Source organism: Antechinus flavipes, chromosome 3 (assembly GCF_016432865.1).
Source record: "Antechinus flavipes isolate AdamAnt ecotype Samford, QLD, Australia chromosome 3, AdamAnt_v2, whole genome shotgun sequence".
Lineage (NCBI taxonomy): Eukaryota > Metazoa > Chordata > Mammalia > Dasyuromorphia > Dasyuridae > Antechinus > Antechinus flavipes.
In genome coordinates, this window is record NC_067400.1 from 419,392,663 (window position 1) to 419,414,956 (window position 22,294).

At 43.7% G+C, this 22,294-nt stretch overlaps 2 protein-coding genes across 4 annotated transcripts in view; both read right to left on the minus strand.

Moving 5' to 3' along the window:
• Positions 1 to 7,418: 7,418 nt before the first annotated feature.
• On the minus strand, positions 7,419 to 14,280 carry DLX1 (distal-less homeobox 1). Of its 3 annotated transcripts, none has more exons than XM_051991101.1 (4): positions 12,953 to 14,280; positions 11,617 to 12,293; positions 10,770 to 10,969; positions 7,419 to 9,308 (listed from the first exon to the last, which is right to left on the minus strand). In XM_051991101.1, the coding sequence occupies exons 2-4, from the start codon at positions 11,927 to 11,929 to the stop codon at positions 9,054 to 9,056; spliced, it is 768 nt and encodes a 255-aa protein (XP_051847061.1). In that variant the 5' UTR covers positions 11,930 to 12,293; positions 12,953 to 14,280; the 3' UTR covers positions 7,419 to 9,053. The 3 variants fall into 3 exon arrangements, with proteins under 3 accessions (XP_051847061.1, XP_051847060.1, XP_051847059.1); XM_051991100.1 differs by having other exon boundaries at positions 12,918 to 14,280; XM_051991099.1 differs by having other exon boundaries at positions 11,617 to 14,280.
• A 3,699-nt stretch (positions 14,281 to 17,979) lies between these two features.
• The window catches only part of METAP1D (methionyl aminopeptidase type 1D, mitochondrial), a 102,112-nt gene continuing 97,797 nt past the window's right edge, over positions 17,980 to 22,294 (minus strand). The window contains exons 7-10 of the mRNA XM_051991095.1: positions 21,591 to 21,688; positions 19,603 to 19,650; positions 18,618 to 18,696; positions 17,980 to 18,486 (exon numbers count right to left, since the gene is read on the minus strand). Of these exons, the coding sequence (XP_051847055.1) occupies positions 18,408 to 18,486; positions 18,618 to 18,696; positions 19,603 to 19,650; positions 21,591 to 21,688 (304 nt within the window). The 3' untranslated portion in view covers positions 17,980 to 18,407. The remainder of the gene's footprint in view (positions 18,487 to 18,617; positions 18,697 to 19,602; positions 19,651 to 21,590; positions 21,689 to 22,294) is intronic.

The following is a 22,294-nucleotide window of genomic DNA, read 5'->3' on the forward strand; positions in this document are numbered from 1 at the left end:
GTGTTTAATAAAAAGAACAGCCATTTCCCGGAAGCATCACCACTTGGAATCAAAGTGGAAAAAATAGGAAGATCAGCCTTCAAGACAGAAAGACCCCATTCCCCGCCAGGAAAAATGTAAATACTTTGCTGTATTGTGCTTATTAACATAACTCTCTCGGGGGAATTTTCCACAGCCTCTGCACTTTTTGAGAAAGGGGGCTGTACTGAGGCTTGTAGTAGGTCGCTGTCCCTATTACCGACCAGAAAAATCTGCTTGAAGGAACTGGGAAAGAAGAGGTTGAAAGAAGAGACAGCTCGAAGACAGGAGAAAAGGATGACAGAAGCAAGTTGAAAGTGGTCTACACGAGGGAATCTTAAAAAGTGATTGGATAAAGTAAGGAAGAGAGTCTCTGATTAAGAGGACAAGTTTGAATCTATTCTAAAGGTACAAAATGACGATAGTTAGGGAGAAGATTCTATTTACATTGATTCCTCATTCTAGTACTCTCTTCTCTGGCAAAGGGGGGAAAAGGCATAAATAAATAAATTAAAAATTAAAAATTTTAAAAATGGCGCGCCTGTGTGTATATATGTATGTGTGTGTATAGACGCTCTCTTCCTTTCTCCTTTTCTCACTACTCAGTCGACCTCTCTTCGCCACTCGCTCTCTCCAGACTCGCTTTTCATCTAGTCTCCCCATTTTCCTTCCTTATCCAATAGAATCCAACAAATTAGGTGTGAAATCACCACCTCCTAAACAATAGGACCCCTCCTACACACACACACACACACACACACACACACACACACACACACACCCCGATGCCTTCTGTGGGAACAAAGTCTTGGGGTGCTGCTAGCGGCGGATAACCGTCTTGCGGAGCGTAGTAGCCTCAGCTAAATTTCCAAGGTGCTAGAGCGGCTGCAGGAGCCCCCAGCCCCACCCCTCCCTGCCCCTAGCGCCCGAGTTTCTTAAAGTCACACGGCACCTTAGTGCCCCCGCCGGCACATACATCCCCGGGTGCGCTCTAGAAAAAAGACCAGAACGGAAAAGATGGGGAAGGGAGGCGATTATGGGGCGGTATGTGCAATCTGCAGGATTAGACAAGGAGAGAGATCTAGATATTTTCCACACACAAATTCCCCGCGCTGAAATTTGGCTAGGTGACTTAGGTTGGGAGAAACTCCTAGCGGTTCCCTTGCGTCCATTTCGAATCCCCAGGAAGAGTCTGTTCCTGGACGCTCTTCTCAGTGATTCACTCCCACTGAGGCCAGTTAAACCTCCGCCCCCACTCACCTTTCCAGCCAGCCCGTTTGCTCACGCACCAACCCACTTTCCCCACCCCCCTACCCCGGGCCCTCCGCCCCTTTGAGTTCGTGCTGTCCAGTTCCCCAGGGGTGGTAGATGCTAGAGTTGGGGATGTGCAGCAGTTGAAAAAGAGGAACCCAGAGAAGTTTAGTCTCTGGTGGCCTCTCATAGATCCCAGGGGCGGGGGTTAGGGAGAAGGGGGGAGGGAGGTGAGGAAGGAAAGAGAAGAGTCAGAAGGGTGGGGGTGGAGGAGTTGGGGAAGAAAAAGAGGAGGGGGAGGTGGCAGGAAGAGATCGGGGCTAATTAATTTTCCCTGCTCTCTTAGATCGTTCAGTCTCGGGATTCAACCCTTTCCAGTTAACCTGAGCAAGAGAACGCAAAAGGATGCTCTCCCTGGCACATTTGCAGGGAGGACGGTGAAAATTTGCCATGGGTGGGCAATTTACTCATTTGCCCCTATTAAAAGAAAAAGAACAAGAAATTCAATTAAAGCAGCTCTGGCAAAGGAGCTATTTGAGGCATGAATGTCTCCCCTAAAGCTGTAGCAATCATGTGGCATTAGACACTTCCGGAATCCTATAGCCAACTTGAAAAATCCCAGACCCCCTTTTTCCCTAATTTTTGCTCTGATCTGTAATTTTATCCACATTTGCACTAGTTTGAGCATTCTGGCTCTCCCATCTGAAAGCCTGCAATTACTATATAATTCTTCGCAATTTCAGATGTCCTAATATGGACTGTAATTTTTGCGCAAGACAATTTCCTGCTATTTCAAGCATCAACATTGTCAAAGTTGTATGTACATAATAAATGGGAATATCAATGCATAGTTTTTAGCATAACATCTTGACTCCTCGATAATTATATCCGTTCGGAGCCTACGCAGAATTAGCCTGAATTGCATGGTAACTGCTGCTGCTTTAAAATTTTTAAAAATTACTCATAATTTTCCCAAAGATTACCAAGATCTCGAGTGCACAATGTCATCAGCGTAATGAAGAGTAAACATTTATGCTAATAATCTGCAATTTTTTTCATCAGCTATAAAGACAGAGGCTATATAGCCGAAAATTTCAGTCATATTCTGCAGGAGCAGCGCTGCAAAAGGCTGCGGGCGTTCAGAGGCAGGCTCGTCTCGGGGGAATCTCATTCCACATTTGCACTCCCAGGATAGGATTATTGTGCCTTGTTTTTTTTTTTCTTTTCTGTTTTTGTTTTGTTTCGGTTTGTTTGGTTTTTATGTTTTGCTTCTCCTCCCCCCCCCTTTTCTGTCTCCCATAACTTCCCTAGCCAAAAGCCGTAACCCACCCCTTTGATTTGTTGTATCAAAGAGTGTGTCCAGATTAACTGAAATTGAGACTGTGAAGAAGGTAAGGGTGGAAACCAGTTTCATTTTTCTGAGGGTTGGATGAATGCGCTCTGTCGATACATTTCCCCGCTCTGGGAGTAGGAGGGTGGGGGAGTGATTATGTATGCACCAGCTAATTCTTCCATCAAAACTTCTTGTCAGCTATGTCAGGATTATTTTTTTTCTCTCTCTGTCTCTCTCTGTCTCTCTCTCTTTTTAAAAGATGTTTCAGGAAGTGTTAATCCCTGAAGATTCAGGGTATGAAGGAGGGGGTTAGGAGGGAGTGGATGTGGGGGGGAGATGCATCGTTTGCTAGGGGTATTCACCCTTTAGAGCTAAGGAGAAATGTTTAGATTCTAGTTGATATGACTGTACTAAAGCTTTTTTCTGTAGGATTTTCATGGAAGGGATGGGAGCGTGCTTGTGGAGTGAACCTAATAGTGTATAATATATGACAGTGTGTTTGCATGTGTATACATACATACATATATTCATGTCCATATGTACATGCACCTATGTAATGAAAGAAAAGTTCGCATCAGCTTAGATATAGGATTTTCGTCCTAGATATTGGTACTGAGCTAGTGAGTGAGATACTTTTCTCATGCCAGCTTTAAAGGGAGGAAGGAGGCAAAAGAGAAAGATAGATGTTCTTGGAGATGGTTAATGGGAAAGGAGATTTAGAGTTGTGGAACATAACCATCTTTTTTTCTCACGATTTGCATTTCCAATTAATATCATTCAGGGAGATGAAATTTCTCTTCCTTTTACAACACATATGTTTTCATTAAACCACAGATCATTTCTTTTCTGTTTTGAGAGTATGAATTCAATCTACCAAAATGGTACCTAATCAATAATTTTTTAAAGTATGCATATAGATTTGTATTTTAAGAATTTTAAACTTTTCATGGCTTCTAAAATTAGCGAAAACAGGGAAGCTGGAATTGTGAAGAGCAAAATTGAGATTTAAAGAGGAGAGCGAATGCTAATCCTTTTAATAAATCAATAAAATTTTAAAATGTTAATTATTTTATATTTTAAAATATTTTCTATATTTAAGATTTTGTGTTATTCTTCAAGTAGAAAAACAAGTCCCAGTTATCCAGTAGCTGATGAAATCCATGCTAAGGCATATGGAGGGTGTTGGGGGTACTGGGGTGTTTTCCCCCTTGTGTATGTGTGTGTATGTATGTGTGCGTGCGTGTGTGTAAGAGAAGATATTAAAGAGGTATCTGTTGTTTGGCAATTTTGCTAAGTCTGTCTTCATTACTTCAACATTGTGCATTTGCTAATTTGGAAGCCCCTTCCCATTGACAGTCCTGCTCCATACACCTGCAAGCAATTTGCCTAGCTCCAATATAGGAGAATTGCAGAGATGGCAGCTCGAACCTATTTTATTATTTTTTTTTCCTTTTCTCAATGCACAGCAAATTTGGCTTTCAGTGCGTTATCTCTTTTGTTAATGCAAAAAGATTCCCTGGGCGAAAAAATTGCTCATAATTACCAGAGAGATGGGGAAACTGCATTAGAATAAATAAACCTGAAATTACTGTAATTATGTTGTGTTTGATGGGCTCGGCTTGTAATCAAGAAGAGAATACAGTGAAATGATGCTGACCCTCTCGGGTTTGCAGCTGTACGCGCACTTTGGGGTCTTTTTTTGCAGAAAAGAGTCATTTTGATAATCATTAAGCTGTGTGTAACCTATTTCAGAAGTGTTTTAAAATGAGGTTCACATTTTTTGAACAAGAAAAAAAATCCTAAAATTGCATTTTGCCATTACAGACTCATACATAAGGAAAGGTTGTGTTTTCTAAGTGACAATTGTTAAGACATAATATTCGAAATCAGTATTTAATCATTGTAATGAGGTATTGTTTAAATATAACCACCTTTAGATTATTCATAGTTTAATTAATATACTCATTATGAAAATCTTTGAATCAGATATTTGATGAACTACTTGTCAGTAACAAGGCAGCATTAATTAGGCCTATATTGAGATTAACATTTTTAAAAGTACAACCGCTTATAATTATAATAGAGACTAACTAAAGACCGCCTTCATTGAGATAAAACTAATAATTTCTCTATTTGAACTGTTAGCAAGACATTATTAAATTAGTATAAGCTAATATCTCAAAGTATTAAAATCCGCTTGACCAAACAGATTCTGCCAGTGGCTCAAGGCTTTGGGCTCCTGGCTGCTGTTTCTGGGGAAAAGAGTAGATACGTGATTTTTATGTGTCAAAACCTAACCAGAAACAAATGAGTTACTTCTTACTAGGGAAAAAGAAGTCAGAGTGAACTCCGCTAAGACCAAAATGTCTAGATCTCTGACCTGGCAAACCTATTCACAATCATTCAGAAATAGGAAGTGGGCTGAATTCCGGATTTGGAGGTGGATCATGGTGTGGAGTTTTTTCTTCTTTCCTATTTTTCTTTTAATGGTCCTGAGTCAAAAATCTCTGAACATCCTGGAGAGGCCAGTATAGCTACTTCCCGGAAATGTCCTCTCTAGTTGCCCCAGTGAGAACCCACCTTTTCCCATGCCTATACGCTCCCATCGCACATTTGTGCCTTTCTGGAAAGGCATCGAATGGTCCCAGATCATTTGATCATTCATCATCATGAATTGAAAAATGGGTGCGTGTCACAACAAAAAATCAATGCCATTTATCACTGCTTTCCTCCCAACCACCCACCGGAAATCCTCCCGGGTCCCCTTCCCCCCATTCCTTCTCTTCCCCCCCCCAACCCCGGCTGTATTTGCAGACCCAGACCCAGACCTAGTCAGCGGAATCAAAACCAGCTGCCCTAGCGCTCCCCACCCTCAGGCCAAGCCCGTGGTGACTGGCAGGTTCGGTGGATAGATTCTAAGTGCGGGTCAGGGCTCAGTCAGAGTCCGGGCTAGAGTCGCAACCAACAACAATTTCTGAAAAGAGGCCTGGACTCAGAGGGCAGGACAGGGACAGAAGCGGCCCATGACTGCTATCCAGAGAGGTCAGGCATGTAGGATGAGGTGAGAAGAGTGAGGTTCGGACTTGTTCCAGTTGGAGTTTTTCCTCAGAGCGGTTCGAAAGTCTAGGTAGATAGCTTTGGAAAATGGAGAGGCAAATGATTCTGCTGGGTGTAGAATGGGAAGGTTGAGACTGGGGAAAGCAGACAGCTGAGTTTCCTGTTCTGATCCACTGAGTTTCCAGAGTCAACCCCAACGGCCCACACATGCAGACTACGCGTCAAACTGTCTCACAGGCGCATATAGTCCAAATTCTGTTTTTTAAAGAGGGGAGAGAGTGTGTATCTGAAAGAATCCACTCTACAAAATAATCATTTACAAAGTCCTTTAACCCAAAACTTCCTGTGCTAAAGACCCCTCCTTCCATCTCCCCTACCTCCCGCTGGAGATTTCAAATCACATTTCAGTTCCAATAAACAGGGGAAAACATTTCCAAACTGTTTACAGAAATGTCATTCTCCTGGTTAGGCAAAGACCAGCTTCCTTGCTCGGGCATTCGACACACCCCACTAGCAGGAGAAACACTAAGGTCCAGGGAGCGCTTGGCAATCCGTGAACTAAACAAGTTTTCAAAAGTGCTTAAATCAAACAAGGCTTTGAGAAATAAGTGGTCTTAGCCCAAGCTGCTTCGGGCGTAGATCTGCCTGCTTCCCTCACCCTCCTCCTGGAAAAGAGGGGACGTCTCTTCACACTCTTCCCTTTTCCCTCTCAATTATGGGGCATATAGTAGGCACTCAATAAATACTCGTTGATTGATGGGAAAGAAAGAAATGAAAACAGACTTTTGCACCTTTCTTCTCCATCTCCCCAGTGTTTGGCTGGAGCCAGATGCGAGCGCGCTCTGCCCAGGGACTGGGGTCAGAGTATCAACCCAATGAATAAAGGGAAGTCCTTGGTTTCCTTTCCTTCATCCCAGTCCACAAACATAGTGACTTGGGGAAGGGACACTACTGAAACTCAAGGCAGTCGTTGATTGGCCCAGCAGCTGTGTTGTATTGCCCATCCTTTCTTCCTGCTCTTCGCTTTCCTCCTGCTTCCTGCTTTAACTTATACTTCCCACTACCCTTTTCAACTCTTCTCGGAAGCACCTGTTCCTTCTCGGAATTTCCTTTCAACTACCCCATGTTCTTGTACTGTCCCCATTCCCTCTTTCCTCCACTTTTAAAACTGAAGTAAGGTAGGATGAGAGGGAGTTGCTACAATATAGGAGAAGGAACTTCTAATATTAAGAAGGAAAATTTGATGCAATAGGAAGGAACTGAGGAACCCAGAATAGCTAGGTTTCTGGGCTAACAACTAATCTGGAGTACGGCTTCTCTTAGGTGTCCAAGAAGTTCGGGTGTGTGGTGTTCAGACGATCTCAGGGAAGCAGAGCTGACCATAGGGTTGGACACCCAGGCTTGAGATAAACACTACTAGCCTAGACAATCGACTTACTCAACTAATAAGCTCTGAGGTCTCCAATCTTCATCAAGTTCCCTGGCCAAACTTAGCTAGCATTACACCTTGTCCCAAAAGTTCTTTTCTGAGATGCATCCTTCCCTAGGGTCCGAGTTCTGTCAGACCATACGTTTACCAAATGGGCTGCTAGACTCTTGGCCTCTGAGGAACGGTGGGAAGAGGCCAAGGACCAACCTGAACTGGGTTATAGACAGCATCTGTTCCTGTCTGTCAGATTCCGGTCCTAGCATCTCTGCCTTGCTCCTTTCTCTCTTCCTACAAATTCGCTCCCGCACACAGCACACAGGGCATCAGCTCTTTTTCGAAACCATAATTTTACTGTTTCAAAGAAACTTTATAACTTATTTACAAAGGTTTTTTTTTCCAGATACAAAGCAATAAGTTAACATTCTCAATATAAAACTAAACTTTGACATATAGAACACTAAACACAGTTGATTTCAATTGATCACATTTTCCAAATTTCACAAGTAAAATGTTAAGAATTCCATTTCACAAAGCATCATGTTTTACAGCCACACAAAACGGAACAAAAAAGGGCTAAATTTGTGCAACATGTTTACAGAACAATAATAATAATAATAATAATAATAATAATAACAATAATATGTACAGCGATTAGATCCTGCACTGGAGTATGTGCACGAAGATTTTTGATTGGCATTTTTCTGTGGCAAAGCCTCTGCAGATCGTTTTTAAAGCTGCACTGTCTCAATTCGAAACCCATTCGAATAATTTCGCTTCGTCTTTCCTCCCTCTTTCTTCTTTTCCTCTCTCTCTCTCATCTTCTCATTCTTTTTTTCTCTCTCCTTCACACACACACACACACACACACACACACACACACAGCCAAGGAAATTCAAATTTTTTGCACCCGAAACAATCAACTTCTCGAAGGATGAAATTGTATTCGATTATTTTAATTTTCTTTTCTCTCTCTCTCTCTCTCTTTTTTAAATAACACTGAGTATGGGGGGGGGGGGAGACAAATCATTCGGACCCAACCTCTCCACATCATCAAAGTATAAAAGTTATTGTAAAAGTTAAAAATCACATCCTCATTATTTTTCCCCCTTTTCGATTAAAGTAAACGGTGCTTTCAAACAGTGCACTTTGTAAGCCAAATATATTCACTAAGTGTCTAGTACTCGGATAGTGGTAGTTTAAGTCAATTTGTCAATAAATAAAATCCCTTCCCCTCCCTTTCCTCCCATCCCACCCCAGCAAACTACACATATGGATAGGCAGGGCACAGGAGAATGTCCGAATTTTTTTTTTTCCCAAACTATTACAAGGAGGGGAAAATTAAGAGGAAAGAGGTACTCCCCTTCCGTGCTCTCACTGCCATCAAAGAGGCTGTAAAGGTGGGGAGAACAAATGAAATGACCTATATTTGATCAGGGCACAGAGACTGAGAGAAAGAAGACGAGGAGACAGACAGGACAGAAAAGAGCGTGTTTCTACAAACATTGTTTTGTTTTGTTTTGTTTTCTGATCGCCCCACAAAGCTGAGGGTCGAATTGTCTCCCTGCTCCTAGGCTGTCCTCCGGGTGATCTAACCGAGCTCAGAGGCAGCTTTCTCAGCTGTCAGCACATGGGAAACAACCCCGCATCACAACTGCGCTCGTTTGCGGCATGCCAGAATTTGGAGCGCCATCCAACCGAAGGCTCTCTCCGATCTGAAGAGGTCCAGTGCACTCTGTGGTCTGCCTGGAGACTGGTGCTTAGTAATGGTGGTTGGTGGTAGTCGTGGTTTGCATCCTTTATTTATGTTTTCCCTTCCTTGGTTCTCCCCTTCTTCTCCTCTGGACCCATAGTGCGTGTCAACCGGGGGTGGGCTGGACTGGGCTGGGCTGGGGAGACAAATGGGGACCCGGGTACTGGGTGGGGAGAGGTTGCAGAAAGGAAGCTGGGTTGGTTTGTTTTTGTAAATCACATGAGCTGAGGTTGCTGCATAGCTTCTTGATGGGCTGAAGGATACCACGACGTGTAGCTCGGAATGTAGGTGCCCGCGTTGCCAGTGGAGCTCTTACTGGAAGAGCTACTGGTGTTCCAGCCCGGGGGGACTGGAGGAGAGCTGGCGGACAGAGCCCTGCCGTTGGCCAGGGCGCTGCTCTCAAGGGCAGCCCCTCCCTGCTTCATCAGTTTCTTGAATTTGGAACGCTTGTTCTGGAACCAGATTTTAACCTGCAAAACCAAATACCACAGACGTGACTTGGGGCGAGATTATGGGTGAAACTGTGCTTAAAGAAGAGATTTCATGACTAGGGAGGATGAGGAAAAAGAAGCGAAGGGAAAGGGGAAAGAGGAACGTAGAAAGAAAAGTCCGGCTTTTCCTGAAAAGACTAGGAAAGTGACTTAGTCCAGAAGGCAGCGGCGCTTGTACTGAGAATAGAAGAGATTCTCCGCACCTAATCCCGCCGCATTAACTTTTAATAATGAAGCCAGTGACGAGTCAGTAGGGCTAAGCAGAGGAAAAGAGGGAACACACAGCGAGCACTGGGTCCAGGGGGCGCGGCTGAGAATGGCAGCCACCGCTGAGAGCGAACGGCTTTTTTTTTTTTTTTTTTTTTTTTTTTGAGAGAGAACAAGTTTTAAGAGAGCAAAGATGGTGTGTGCGTGTGTCGGGGGAGGGTATTGCTGAGGAAAATCGGAGAGGAAAAGAGAGAGAAATCGAAGGAAAGAAAGAATAAAAGTATTTTCCTGCCTGAGGCAGAGCCAAGAACTGATCTCACGACTTTTCCATTATTTGTCGACTACAAGATACTGAGAATCCATGAACAGCTCTTCGAATTTCAATTAAAGCAATCATTTAGAAAATAAAAAATAAAAAACCAAAATGTGTGGAAAGTGCAGAAACTGTTTTAGGAAATTTATTTCGAATGCACGGCGTTCTCGTCTCACTGCTTTCTTTGCCCGGGGTGAGTTGGCTGAGAAGATGGTATTACGTTTGACATTTCTCTGGGCTCAAACCAATCATTGCTTTTGTGTTTGTTTGCTCCCCCCACCCCACCCCACCCCACCCCGCTCCAAATACCGGCCCGGGACATTCAAAACCAAGAATATCCCTAAATGACAGAGCTGCTGAGAGAAAGAATGCTTGCTGTTTCTCTCAGAGAAAATCTAAAATATGGCTAAGCAAAGTTATGCTGCTCCCCTGTTAGGATCGTGTTAATTGTGTAGGATTGTGCCCTCGGGGTGAGGAGGAAAGTTCCCCCACTCCCACCAACAAAACGGGAGAGAAAGAGGAGGAGGAGGAGGACTAGGAAGAAAAGAATGGTGGCAGCGTCGTGGTGCCAAAAGGCTGAGTGATTAGCAACGCACTTCAAAGCCAAAGAAGGGATTAGAACCCGTCTCGTCTCTATTGTTCCGGTTGTTCGGGCACGTGCGGCCCCAGAGCCCCCAAAACAAAACCCAGCGAGGAAATCCTGCGGCTTCAATGTTCAGAGTGACCAGGAATCAATGTACCGCAGAGGATCATTGGTAAAAAGGGAGCCAAGACAGAAAGAAAAAAAGGGGGGTGATATATAATATAACATTATATGTTTTCTAATCTATGTATATGTGTACATGGGAGAGAAAAAAAAAAAAAAAAGCAAAGAGGGATGGAAAGAGGCCTGTGTAGGAAAGGAGGATTCTCTCTTGTACCTGTGTCTGCGTGAGTCCCAGTGAGGCTGCGAGCTCCGCTCTTTCCGGCAGAGCTAGGTACTGAGTTTGCTGGAATCTCCTGTTCAAAGCCTGCAACTGCAAACTGGAATAAATAGTCCTGGGTTTGCGAATTTTTTTCCCCTTCCCATTGAAACGAACTTCCCCTCCTTCTACCACGGTGCTTTTCTCCGAGTCTGCTCCTGGAATAACAGCAAAGAAGAGGGGCAATCATTAATAGTAATAATGGTGATGGTAGTGGTAATGGTGATAATCACAATGATAATTAATAGCAAGCAAAGAGAAGAACAGAAGCAGCAACGAGGTGGGGGGAGAAGTGGAGCAAGTGGGAAAGAGGTGGGGGGGAGGGAAAAAACGAGATCCAGTCCCTCTAACAAAGACTGGGGGGCTATTTCAGAAGCTTGGGTTCCTTCTCAGAGAAAGTTTGCTATTTTTACAGGCTGCAGTTTAGGTTTAATTACCCTTAATTGCATACATTGTTTATAGCGCTACGCAATAAATAATTACCAAGACTAATACGTGCACATCTGGGTTTCTGTTTTCCAGAGGGGCATTGTGTGCTCAGCACACGGAGCCGCCCAGAGACACAGCCAATTCGGGAGGACGAACGCTGGATGTATTCTTTTCTTGACGGTTATGAGTTTTAAATTTTTTCTTTGATAGGGTATGGATGCATAGACTGATACCCGAAACCTCTCTTGCTCTCTCCCGCCCTCCCCCCCTCCCTCTCCCTCTCCCTCTCCCTCTCTCTCTCTCTCTCTCTCTCCTCTCTCTTTCCTCACACCTCCTCCCCTCCCCTTCCTCCCTGTGGAAAGCCAAGTGCACATACCTGTCTCCTCTAACCGGGTTTGAGTCAGGCTGGAGCTGTTGGGATAGGATTGCACTGAACTGATGTAGGGATTAGACGAGTGGCTGCTGACGGAGTTGACATAGGGGTAGCCCAGCGGTCTGGAGAAGGATGAGGCCGTGCTGTAGGAGCTGTCGGGTTGCGAATGGCCAGCAGAATGTAAACAGTGCATGGAATAGTGTCCATGGGACATGGGAGAAGGAGACATTTGCTGGCTGGGCGGCCCAAACTCCATAAAGACAGCCTTGCCCGACACGGGGCTGTTGAGGCTTTCTGGCATAGTAGTCATGGTCATTTCTTCTCGCTGGGTCTGGGTGTGGGTCTCTCTCCTCTGCTTTCCTTTTTGGGGTCTCTGTGTTTCTCAGGACAGGAAGGAACCCAATTTAAGCGGAACAGGGATTTTCACTTTCCATTCATAAGAAAATGGAGTTTGTCTCTTTGAAAAGTCTAAGCATGATGCTGCCGAGCTCCCCAAACTCGCCTCAAAGCTTTGACTCAGCCAAGGTCATGAATATTCATGAGCTGGCGGATCTGATTGGTCCGCCGTCTTGCATAATCGCCTGGGATTGGTCCGAGGTGCTTTGGCTCGGCTGGACTAGAGGGAGCGAAGCAAGCAGGACTTGGGAGAGATGCGTCCCCGCGCCCCTGCGAGTGAACATCTGCAATAGAGCAACACTACGGGGCTCACAATGCGGCGGCGACAGGCGCCAGAGCGGAGAGAGTTTACAACCCCTCCAATGCTCCCCCCTCTAACTTCTTTACCCCCTCTTTTTCTTCTTCCTCCTCCCTCAAAGCGTCTTCTTCCCAAGAAGCCAACCAGCAACTTCCCCCCCCCAGCCAGCCCGCCCCCCTCACTGGGGGACCCCGGGTGCTACAGCTTGCAGCAGCCGCCACGCTTGCACAACCTCTTCCACCTCTTCTGGTCCTCTGGGCCCCCAGCCTAAAGGGGGGGGGGGGACGGAATGGGAGGCAGCCTGCAGTCTCCTGACTGGCCTCACTACTTCCCCAATTCGCGCTTCCCCTGGACCGCAGCATCTTAGGGGCCACTCATAGACATCTGTGGGACTAAGTGCCTAGCAGAGAGCCAGAGGGAAAAGCGGCTCCTTCCACTCTAATCACGCTTACTTCTTTCTCCAGTCTCTTGTTGCCCCTTCTAATGTATCTATTTCTCCCTTGTTTTCCGCTTTTTCAATCCCCTCCCCAAGCGGTTCACCTTCCCCTTTTCTTAGTGACCCTTTCCTTCCCCCTGCCCCCCACTTCTCCTCCCAATCCAAGACACACACACAATTGCTCACTCCACCGGCGCTCCTCCGCTCACCAGGAACAGCTCGCATCTCTCCAGACTCGGCTCCTCGGGTGCGCTGAGGTTGTGGTTGATCTGATTAGAATGCCGCTCCCTATGAGAGAAGTGGACCCCACGCTTTTCCTCCCAGGAAAGAGGCTGCATCCCCTCTCCTTCCACCCCACCCCCCAATACATACACACTCTTTAGCCTCCTTCCTTTCCTTCCCTTTATCCCGCTCCACCGCCTCCTTTCTCCTCCCCTTCCCATCTCATTCCCCTTCCCTTATGGGCTTGGTGGCGAAGGGCTAGTTTTCAGCGCGCCAGGGGAGCAGCCAGAAAACAGAGCTTGGGCTGAATCAGCAGGGGCCAGAGAAAGCTGAATGGTGGCTTGAGGGTGGAATTTCTTCGTCTTTCTAAGGAGGGCTTGTTAAAGTAAAGGGTATTGTTACCTGTGCGAAGGGGGAGCGCTCTCCCGCACGCAAAAACAGTGAACAAATTGGTGTAAATCGGCACATGTCCGTGTGCGGACACATGTCTCCATTTATTCCCAGCTATCTTCCACATGTATAGGGCTCGCTCGGCCTCCAAACTCGGTTAAAAACTCAAATGAACTGGCGGAGGTGGGGGATATGGGTGGGGAAAGGTGTAGCAAGATAATAGCTAAGACCCTGTGCTGCTGCCCAGAATGTGGTCCCGAACTAGGACTTCTAGAAGAGGAGATGGAAATGGAAGCTGGATGGGCAGGAGAGTGGGTGGCTAGTGAAAGTGAGAAGGCCCTCCAGTCCGGCTCCGAAGCCTAAGACACAGACAGCAACATACACCTTCCCCCTGCAGCAAACCATACGCCACAAAAATACACACATACTCACACAAAACAACTGGCGCAGAGTCGCAGGCATGCTGACAACGTTGGGCTGCAGGATCCCAATCCCGCCAACCCCACGGTGAATCCCAAATTACTTTGTTAGATAATTAGAAAGTGTTGATAATTATTTCTTTCATAATTTAGTGGTGTGACGGTAACAGGGAAATGATCTTGTGAAAGTTCACACGTGCAGATGTATTAGTTACTGATTCATTTGATTAAATGCTAGTCTCAAGTGCTCTGATCCACAGCTGAAGGCGGCCCCATTAGCATAACACTGATGTTTAATTTTCATACGCATAATTAGCCATATATTTAACACTAATAGCAACATGCAGCCTTTCAGCGTTAAACAGCCTGGGATTTGATCTGGCCTGAGCTGAACCTTCTCCGTTACACCTTAGCCTGTCTAGGGTGCGCAGTTATCACAGGACCAAATCTATGTAATCAAGCACATTTTGGCAAAGAGAGAACACCAATAAAAATGAACATTCAAAACAAATTACATTGGTGATGTCGTTACAGATATTAGTGGAGGGGGCTTCTCTCTTTTTTAACTTCTGCAGCAGCGGCTGCAGTCGCCGCTGTTGCTGCTGCTGTCGGAATTTTTCTCTTTGGGTTTAGGACACTAGGCTGGGGGCAGAAATATGTCGGGAAGCGTGGTTGGAGCAAAAATAAAAACAAGGGGGGGGGGGGAAGAAATCTTCCAAACCAATAATGGGTTTGCTAACGTTAAAAAGATTTTTTTTAAAAAAAATCTCTGAACCACACGGTGATGCTTTGTAGCAAGAACCAGCTAATGACTGCAACCTGACAGCTCCCGGAGCCTGTGGGTTCTTCCTGATTTAGTTAGTTGTTACTCTCGTGATTTTAATTGCTCCTTCCTAGAGCTTGTTTCACGCTTGTTTTGGGGTGGGCCCGGTAAAAGTTCATTTCTCTGCCCCAACCGCGGATCAGTGGTGGTAGTGGTAACGAGATGGGGAATGATGCCTGCCATTCCCCCCAGCATGAACTCCGCTCTGGCAATCAGGTCTCCCCTGCGTGCTGCCTTCCTGAGCCGTGGCCATGTAAGTGATCACTTAAGGCGGGTTCGTTTTCGGGAAGAAGCAGGGGTTGGGGGCCCCCAAAGCAGGAGGAAATTTGGAATAAGGAAGGAGGTTACTGAGACACTAAGATGAAAGCTTGTCAATAGACAAACTAAAGTGATTTGTTTAAGGAGAGATTTATTAAGAAAGCTGTCCGAGAGATAGAAAGGAATAGGCAAGAATGTGAATCTAACTAGCAAAAGCAGGTCAAGGATCCTTTTGAATTACTCTTATTTGCATCTGGACTGGGACTAAAGGCAGAGAGCTACAGTCAGCATTATGGTTTGCAAATGTGATGCCTTAGACTGATTCCATGTAAACAAAGCCAACTCAGAATCCTTTCAGCTGTTGGCTGGTTCAACAAGGAAAACAAAAATCCTAACCAGATTAGCTTTATACTGTAATGCCGAATTTTTCGGCAAATTGTGGGAGTTTATGTCTGAATGTGCTTATCTGGAGTACCTCTGCATTTATTTACACCTAAAAAGAGACGTATCCGTGAATACATCTGAGTAGAGGCAGCGGACAGTAAGACCTGGTATACTTCACAGACTCAGTTATCTTATCGAGCTATTTCTCCCCTTCCCCCCGCTCCCGGTTGTCACCAACTTCGCATGATTTTATCTATCATCCATAAACCTTAAAAGAACAATCCCTCTTCCCATTCTCTTACCCACTGAGCGTAACACCTGTTCTAAAATGCCTAGATTTGCCAGGTCTCTGCATGTCAAAATTTTGATAGGACAATCTCCAGAGTTTCATAAATAATGAAGTCGAACTTGTTTTGAAATTCACCAAGAAACAGTAAAGATATCTTTGCAGAACGTTGTGGCTTTGTGTGTGACTATATCCAGATGTAAAGTGAAATAATTTCAAAAGGATTTAAAGTTGGTCCTAACAATTATTTATAAATAATTTGGCATGAAATGGGGTAGGATGGTGATTAACAAAGGAAATACTTTTCAAATGGTCATATTAATTTGAATCTGAAAGTTCATTCTACTACATAGAATGTAGTTGGGTTAAATTATTTTTGTTTGAAGTTTGTTTATTTTTGGGTTTGGGGATGTGTGTGTTTTTGAATCGGTCATATATGTTTTTAAAACTTTAGCAATAACCTTTATAATGAGAATTATAAATGTAGATCATAAATATAATCACCTCGTTATAATTGCTACATAAACAGCTTGTTACCACAGCAGTTGGTAGAATCCTGCAGTCCTAATAAAAATGATTCTCAGATAACCCCAGAGTTCAATAGATCCTAAACCGAGATGTCGGACTAATCTCCAGCAATCCGATTATCCTTTGAAGAAAGAGAAATCATTCTTTTGGCAAGCGTCCCCGAACATCGAAATGGCCCTGGTGCTCTTAGGAGACTGCATTGTTCTGTGCCACCCCAGGAGCGTTCTAACGCTTCTCCACTTCCTTGTCACAGTTCTGGTTGTCAGAACTCTGTGTCAGTCTCCTGCAAATTCTTTACTGCACTTTTGTTAAACTTCAAACTACTCGACTTTTTCCAACTCTTTCGTCACCAGAATACCAAATAAAACTGTGAACAGGCCGCCTCTAAAGAGGCAACCTCTTGTCCATAGAATTTATTAGTATCCATGGTTTCAGACAACCAAGATGTGCTTGTACTAGGGCTTGAAATGCAGACGGAAACCATATATTCAGGTAACAATGCAAATGCCTCCTTGAAAAGGGGATGTTTTCAATGGCAGCATACCTCTCATTTGTCTCTCATACCCTTCCCAGTCTACTAAGTCTGAATTTGCTAAAAAACGGGATCTTCTACTGATTCCACTTTACATGGCTGCAACATCAGTATTAGTTACTGTCTTTCCTATCAAAGTTGCAACCATGCAAGGCAAAACACACACACACACACACCACACACACACACACACACACACACTTTTGTTTATCAAGTTTCTTTAGAAAAAAGTATATGCATTTCTCTTATTTTAAAAAAGATTCCTCCCCCACCTCCCCCCGCAATCGATTGGATTCCCAATTGGTGTGTTAAGTTCAAGGCCTCGAAGTCCCACAAGAAGACTGGTAGAATCTGAATAGCTGGGTGAGAAGGGGACAAGGAAAAATTTTTGGATTTGGAGGTTTGGTTTTCTAAGATATTAGGCCTTTAAAAGGATACAAGGTCTGTGCAAGGGAAGTCCGTGAAGTGAGAGATTAGTCCCTTAAGACAAAGCAAAAGTCAAACCCAATAGCCACCATCCGCCTAATTTCCACCCGATCCCCCACCTCCAAACCAACTTTTCAGATACCATCTAGCCCTTCCACCTTGCCAGAAACCCGTTAGCCCCGCTAGTCAGAAGTAATTTCATCACTCAAGAGACTGACACAGGAAGGGGTAACCCTTAGTCTGGGGAATGGATGGTTTAGTTCGTGATTTTATGGACAAAAATACACACACATATATAAAATGAGGCATTGTATCCTTCCCAGTAGCAATTTGGCTCGGATAGTTCGGGATAGGTTGTTTGTCCGAGTTTTTATTCCAAGGGAGTCCGAGTCCTATTTGAATTTTGAATTCAAAGTTCTGCTCTTTTGGTAAGGGTGGACTTCGGCTAGGAGGGAGCAGGGGTCTTAAGGCTCCTTAGGGCTACTCTGGGTACTTTTGTAGATCCTTCTTTAAGGGGACTGGGAAAAGAAGTATTAAGTGGCAGACGAGCTAAGTTCCTGCTTTAGAAGTCCTACTGAAATAGCTAGGCTTCGTCCGCACAGCCAAGGGAATCATTTGGAACAAGCTCCTCCATTTATCAGAAGTTAATTTTTCCCTTTCAAAATTTGGTTGACAAAAATAAACAACTCCCAATGAACCATAACCTAACTCTATATAAAGCCCACCGATATGCTGGACGACACTGGCAATAGGAAAAGTGGTAAGATCCTGTCACTTCCTTGAGTGCGAAGGGATTAAAAAAAAAAAAATCTCTTACCCAAGAAAATTCACAACTAGAAGTATTTTTTTTCTTATTGTGCGCACTCAAATATGTATTATTGCTGCTATTTTTAAAATTCAAACACTTCCACCTTACCCCAAACTATGGGAGGAAAATTGTTATTTGCAACAGGGACTAAAACAAAGGGTTTTAGATAGAAAACCTTTTACTAGCACAGATTCAATTCGAGGAAATGCTGGTTAATTACAAAGTAGAATGAACCTCCTTTAGGGAGTCCTCTCCTAACCAGGGGCTCGTCAGTTCCCCGTTTCTTTCCAATGGAATTTGAGACTGCAGACAGGAAAGTGTCAGACTGATTCCTTTTTATCCGGAATTAAGAGGGAGGAAGGCAAGTTCCGTGGAACCTGACACTCCTCAACCCTCTGAGGAGTGGTCTTCAAAACTTCCCACTATAATCCCTTCACCCAATAATCAAATTAGCTTTCAGAAGACTCTAGATACCAGGCTGTTCTTTCTCCTAGATTTGCCTTAACTGTGTCTTCTTTAAAAATTCTCCAAATGGATTTCTAAGCCTTTTAGAGGATCGCCGTCCCCATGAACTCCTGGATGCAGCTCTTAAGGTTCTTCAAGCAGTTTGGTGAGGATTTCAGCTCCTCCAGATGTAATTACGATGGTATGTTCAAACTGCGCTGATCTGAAATACACATTTAACAATTAGGAAGTAGTTATGTAGGTTAGCAGCAGTGAGACCTTACCCCAAAAATTCTGGTTGAAAGCTGGGGAATTTGAAATAAAACAACGAAGTGAAAGGATCGAGTTAAACACCTTTTATTATCTGTAGAGACCACAGTCCATTTATCCTCCAGGACCTTAAATTCAGGGGATCCCTCCACGATGATTGGCTCTGTAATGGGAAAAAAAAATACTTCATTGACCTCATCAAATCCTTGTCAAACACTGTTCGGGTTCATTATCAAAAGATTTATAAAAAGATTTATCTTCCAAGTACTTCCAGACTACCTCATGTTGTCATCTTGTAAGATTTCTTTAATTGAAGTTTTGCTTTCACATTAAACTACCAACTAAACAGTGGGAAGAAGAAACATTAAGGCATTTAAACATGTATGAAGTTACCCGTTTCATTTTTTTAGAGGGCATTTTAATCAAGCCTTAATTAAGACCCTGTGGATAATCACCACCAAAACGCAGGCCCCTCTTATACACATCAAACAGTTTAAAAATATTTGAATTTTTAAAATATGCTCAAAATGTTCATTAATCAGTAAAATAACAATTTTCTTATTTTCCTCTAATTGCTTTGCCATTAAGTCACACTTAGGGGGAAAAACAGTACTTTTCTATAACTGTGCATGGGTGAGAGATCTAACAGTTATTAAACAAGCAGAAAACACATTGACATAAGGCATTTGTGGCCATGGAGAAAGAAAAAAACGAGAGAGCAGACACAAGCTATCCAAGGGTTAAGGAAAAAAAACAAAGGTTACAAACATTTCATACTCATAACACGACACTGGAAAGGGACTTAGATATTCGATGGCTGCCGTTTCTAAAACGGGCTGGAAAAAATGTCTGAATGAGAAAGATGAGTCTCAAAGCAATTGGATTTAACAAGATTTACTAAGGAAGAGCCTTCTCTTCTTAGGTAGATGGGAGGCTTTGCTCCGGCCAGTCAGTTGCCTCCAGGCGCAATGGAGGCAGAGCAGACAGACAGACAGACGCTTACACGACATGCAGAAGAAAACCTGTGAGGAGCGAGGTCTGGGACTTCCAGTGTGCAGTGGAGACTAACCTATAGTAAATGCCATCCCTTCTTCCATCAACAAATCACTGTCGTTTGCTACAAAAAGAAAAGCATAGGGAGGGAGAGGGAAGAGTGAGAGAAAGAGAAACATAATTAGGAATTTAGGCCACTTACTCAAAAAGCTACATTGCATGAGCGCATCCAAAAACATTTATTTTGTTTGGAGGGGAATTTAAATTTAGAAGATTGAGAGAATCTGTTGAAATGTTGAGAAAAAATATCCTTCAAAGTAAACTCACCTCCAAAAACATAGCTATCTACCAGGCCTAGGGCCCAGTCCCACCCAAGACCCAGGACAAATTAGGGTTATAGGAAAGAGAATAGTTTGGCTTAGGTAAACTTGAAAACGACTTCCATTCCAGTGTCAAGTTCAACCTCTCCTGGAAGGCCCCCAAACCCCACCTGCACTGTATCTTTAGCCCCATCTCCCTACCAGCCAAAAAAAGATACAAAGTGAATCTGTGGTGAAAGAAGGGGAGGGGAGAAAACACTCCGACAAAAGTTGGCTCCAGCCAAAGAGTGGAGTGGGGGTGGGCAGAGTCTATCAGGATTTCCAATAGCGAGGGTGGGGTGGAGAATGAAGGAGGGAATGACCCATGTGGTCGTCACCTTGAGAAATAATGATTTCCAGGTGTTGGCTGAGGGAAGGCTGGGTTGGAGAGTGATATTGTAAGGGACTTCTCAACAGCAGCAGCAGGAGGACTTTGGGGACACCTAGCCAGGGAATCTCTATAGCCTTTTTGCTACCCAGGTCCCTTCTACAAATTTCAGATACTGAATATATGAGTTAGGGCACTGTTGCAGGGTGCAATTAAGGAGAAAGAAACTCAGTGCTTGGCCAAGTGTGGGTTCTGAACTACTCGGTTACACTAGCACAATTTCTTCCAGATGGTTAATTCCAGTAAATTGATCTGAAAGGCTATCTTTAAAAAAAAAAAAAAATCACAATACAGCACCAAGGTACTGTAACTTTCTCCCCCACATTACTCTGCCCTTCCATGAGAAGTTGTGACTAGAGAGCTGGCACTGGATGGCTTAAGGTAGGGTATTTGGTGGATGTAGAAATCCCTTAAAGATTGGGGGAGGGAAGGCTCCTTGATGCTCACAGGTGATGGGGGGGGGGGGGGGGGAAGGAAAGGCTACCTTGATGCCCACATGTGATTTCTTCACCCTTTCCAGTGCCCTAAGTCTAGGCAAATCTCAAGGCCAGAAGTAAACTTTCTTTTTGTGTATGTGATTTCTTTTATAACTATACCCGTATATTTCCCACTCCTACTTCTGCTCCCATCCTTTAAACCTATCAGTCTTATCCAAAACACTACTTCCTTTCCTCATTCCCACTTCCCTCTGCATAACTCTACTTCTCCTTACTACCACTCCCTTTCCCTGCTACATTGGAGGGCACACACTACCTACCGGCAGTGAGAAGCAAGGGGTGATAGAGGAACATGAGGGAGGGAGGAGTAGAGAGGTGGGTTACAACCTAGAACTCACTAAAGAGGTAGGTACATGCTGCTAAATACATCAGCTGTCAGCACTGTGTAGGATGTAATGAAGTTTAACCACAACAGTCAGCAGTTTGAAAAGGGGGAAGAAAAAGAAAAACAGAAAACAGTCATATGAGCATGCTGGGATATTGATGTAGTAGAGTTTGGTTTTTATCATGAGTAACTTTTTAAAAGAAAAATATTCCCCTCTCTTCTAACCAAGCACTCTTCAGGAGAAACATAAAGCAAAAAATAAACCTTATTTTAAGATTGAAAAACTGCAGGGCACTACTCCAGTAACATAATGTGATGTTAAGAGTAAGTGGGGTTTTATGGGTGTGCAGTTTGGGGTTTTGGTGGTATTTGTTTTTTGTTTTTTTCAAGTTAAAAAATGTTAAAGTGGATTGTCTGTAGGTCCATAGCTTCTGGGGCAAAGTGGTCTTACGACACTCCTATTCTGCTAAGTTTCCCCTAAGTTAATTTGCTTACCATGATGCCAAATTTCTGGGTGTCCATGAAAATAGGATCCTATTCCATGCCCAACAAAGTGAGGACAGACTTGCAATCCATTTTCACAGGTTATTCGACTTTAAAAGTAACCAAACATGAGATGTATTATTTTTACAGATGTGGAGGGCAATCATTTCAATGCAGACTTGTCAAACATGGTCACTTAGAAAATCTTCTGAAGTTTAAAAAAAAAATAACCATATTCATTAGTCAGATAATAACATTAATGCTGCTTCAGTATGCTTGAATAAATTTAACCCCCTGCCTTGTTTGGAAAGTAGAAACATACACACACATATATACACAAACCATAGGCACTATGGTTTGTTCCCCACTATTTAATTCAGCATAGCTTTAAATGAGGCTTATTTTAACTTCTAAGCATTTGTAATATATCTAGATATTGAGTGCATATATTGGTTATGCAGATAGAATTCAGAACACCAAAATCTACATTCCTTTTGTCTGAGATTCACTAAAAGACTACATACGTCACTGCTGGTTTGAAGAAAACAAATAGAAAAGAAATATAAATTGGAAAATGTTTTGACTCTTCACCTACCTGATTCTTTTCATTCTAATCTCTTTCCAAGAATTATATATTTTGCAAAGAGGCAGGTCATATCTAGTCAAATCTTTTTTGTCAGTATTCTCATAAACATATCTACACCATGTGATCATCT

Coding starts and splice junctions, on each gene's coding strand:
- DLX1 (XM_051991101.1), bottom strand. CDS start 11,929: ATGACCATGACTACTATGCCAGAAAGCCTCAACAGCCCCGTGTCGGGC. Junction 10,970..11,616: donor AACCCGGTTAGAGGAGACAG/GTATGTGCACTT, acceptor CTGTTATTCCAG/GAGCAGACTCGGAGAAAAGC. Junction 9,309..10,769: donor TGGGACTCACGCAGACACAG/GTACAAGAGAGA, acceptor TTGGTTTTGCAG/GTTAAAATCTGGTTCCAGAA.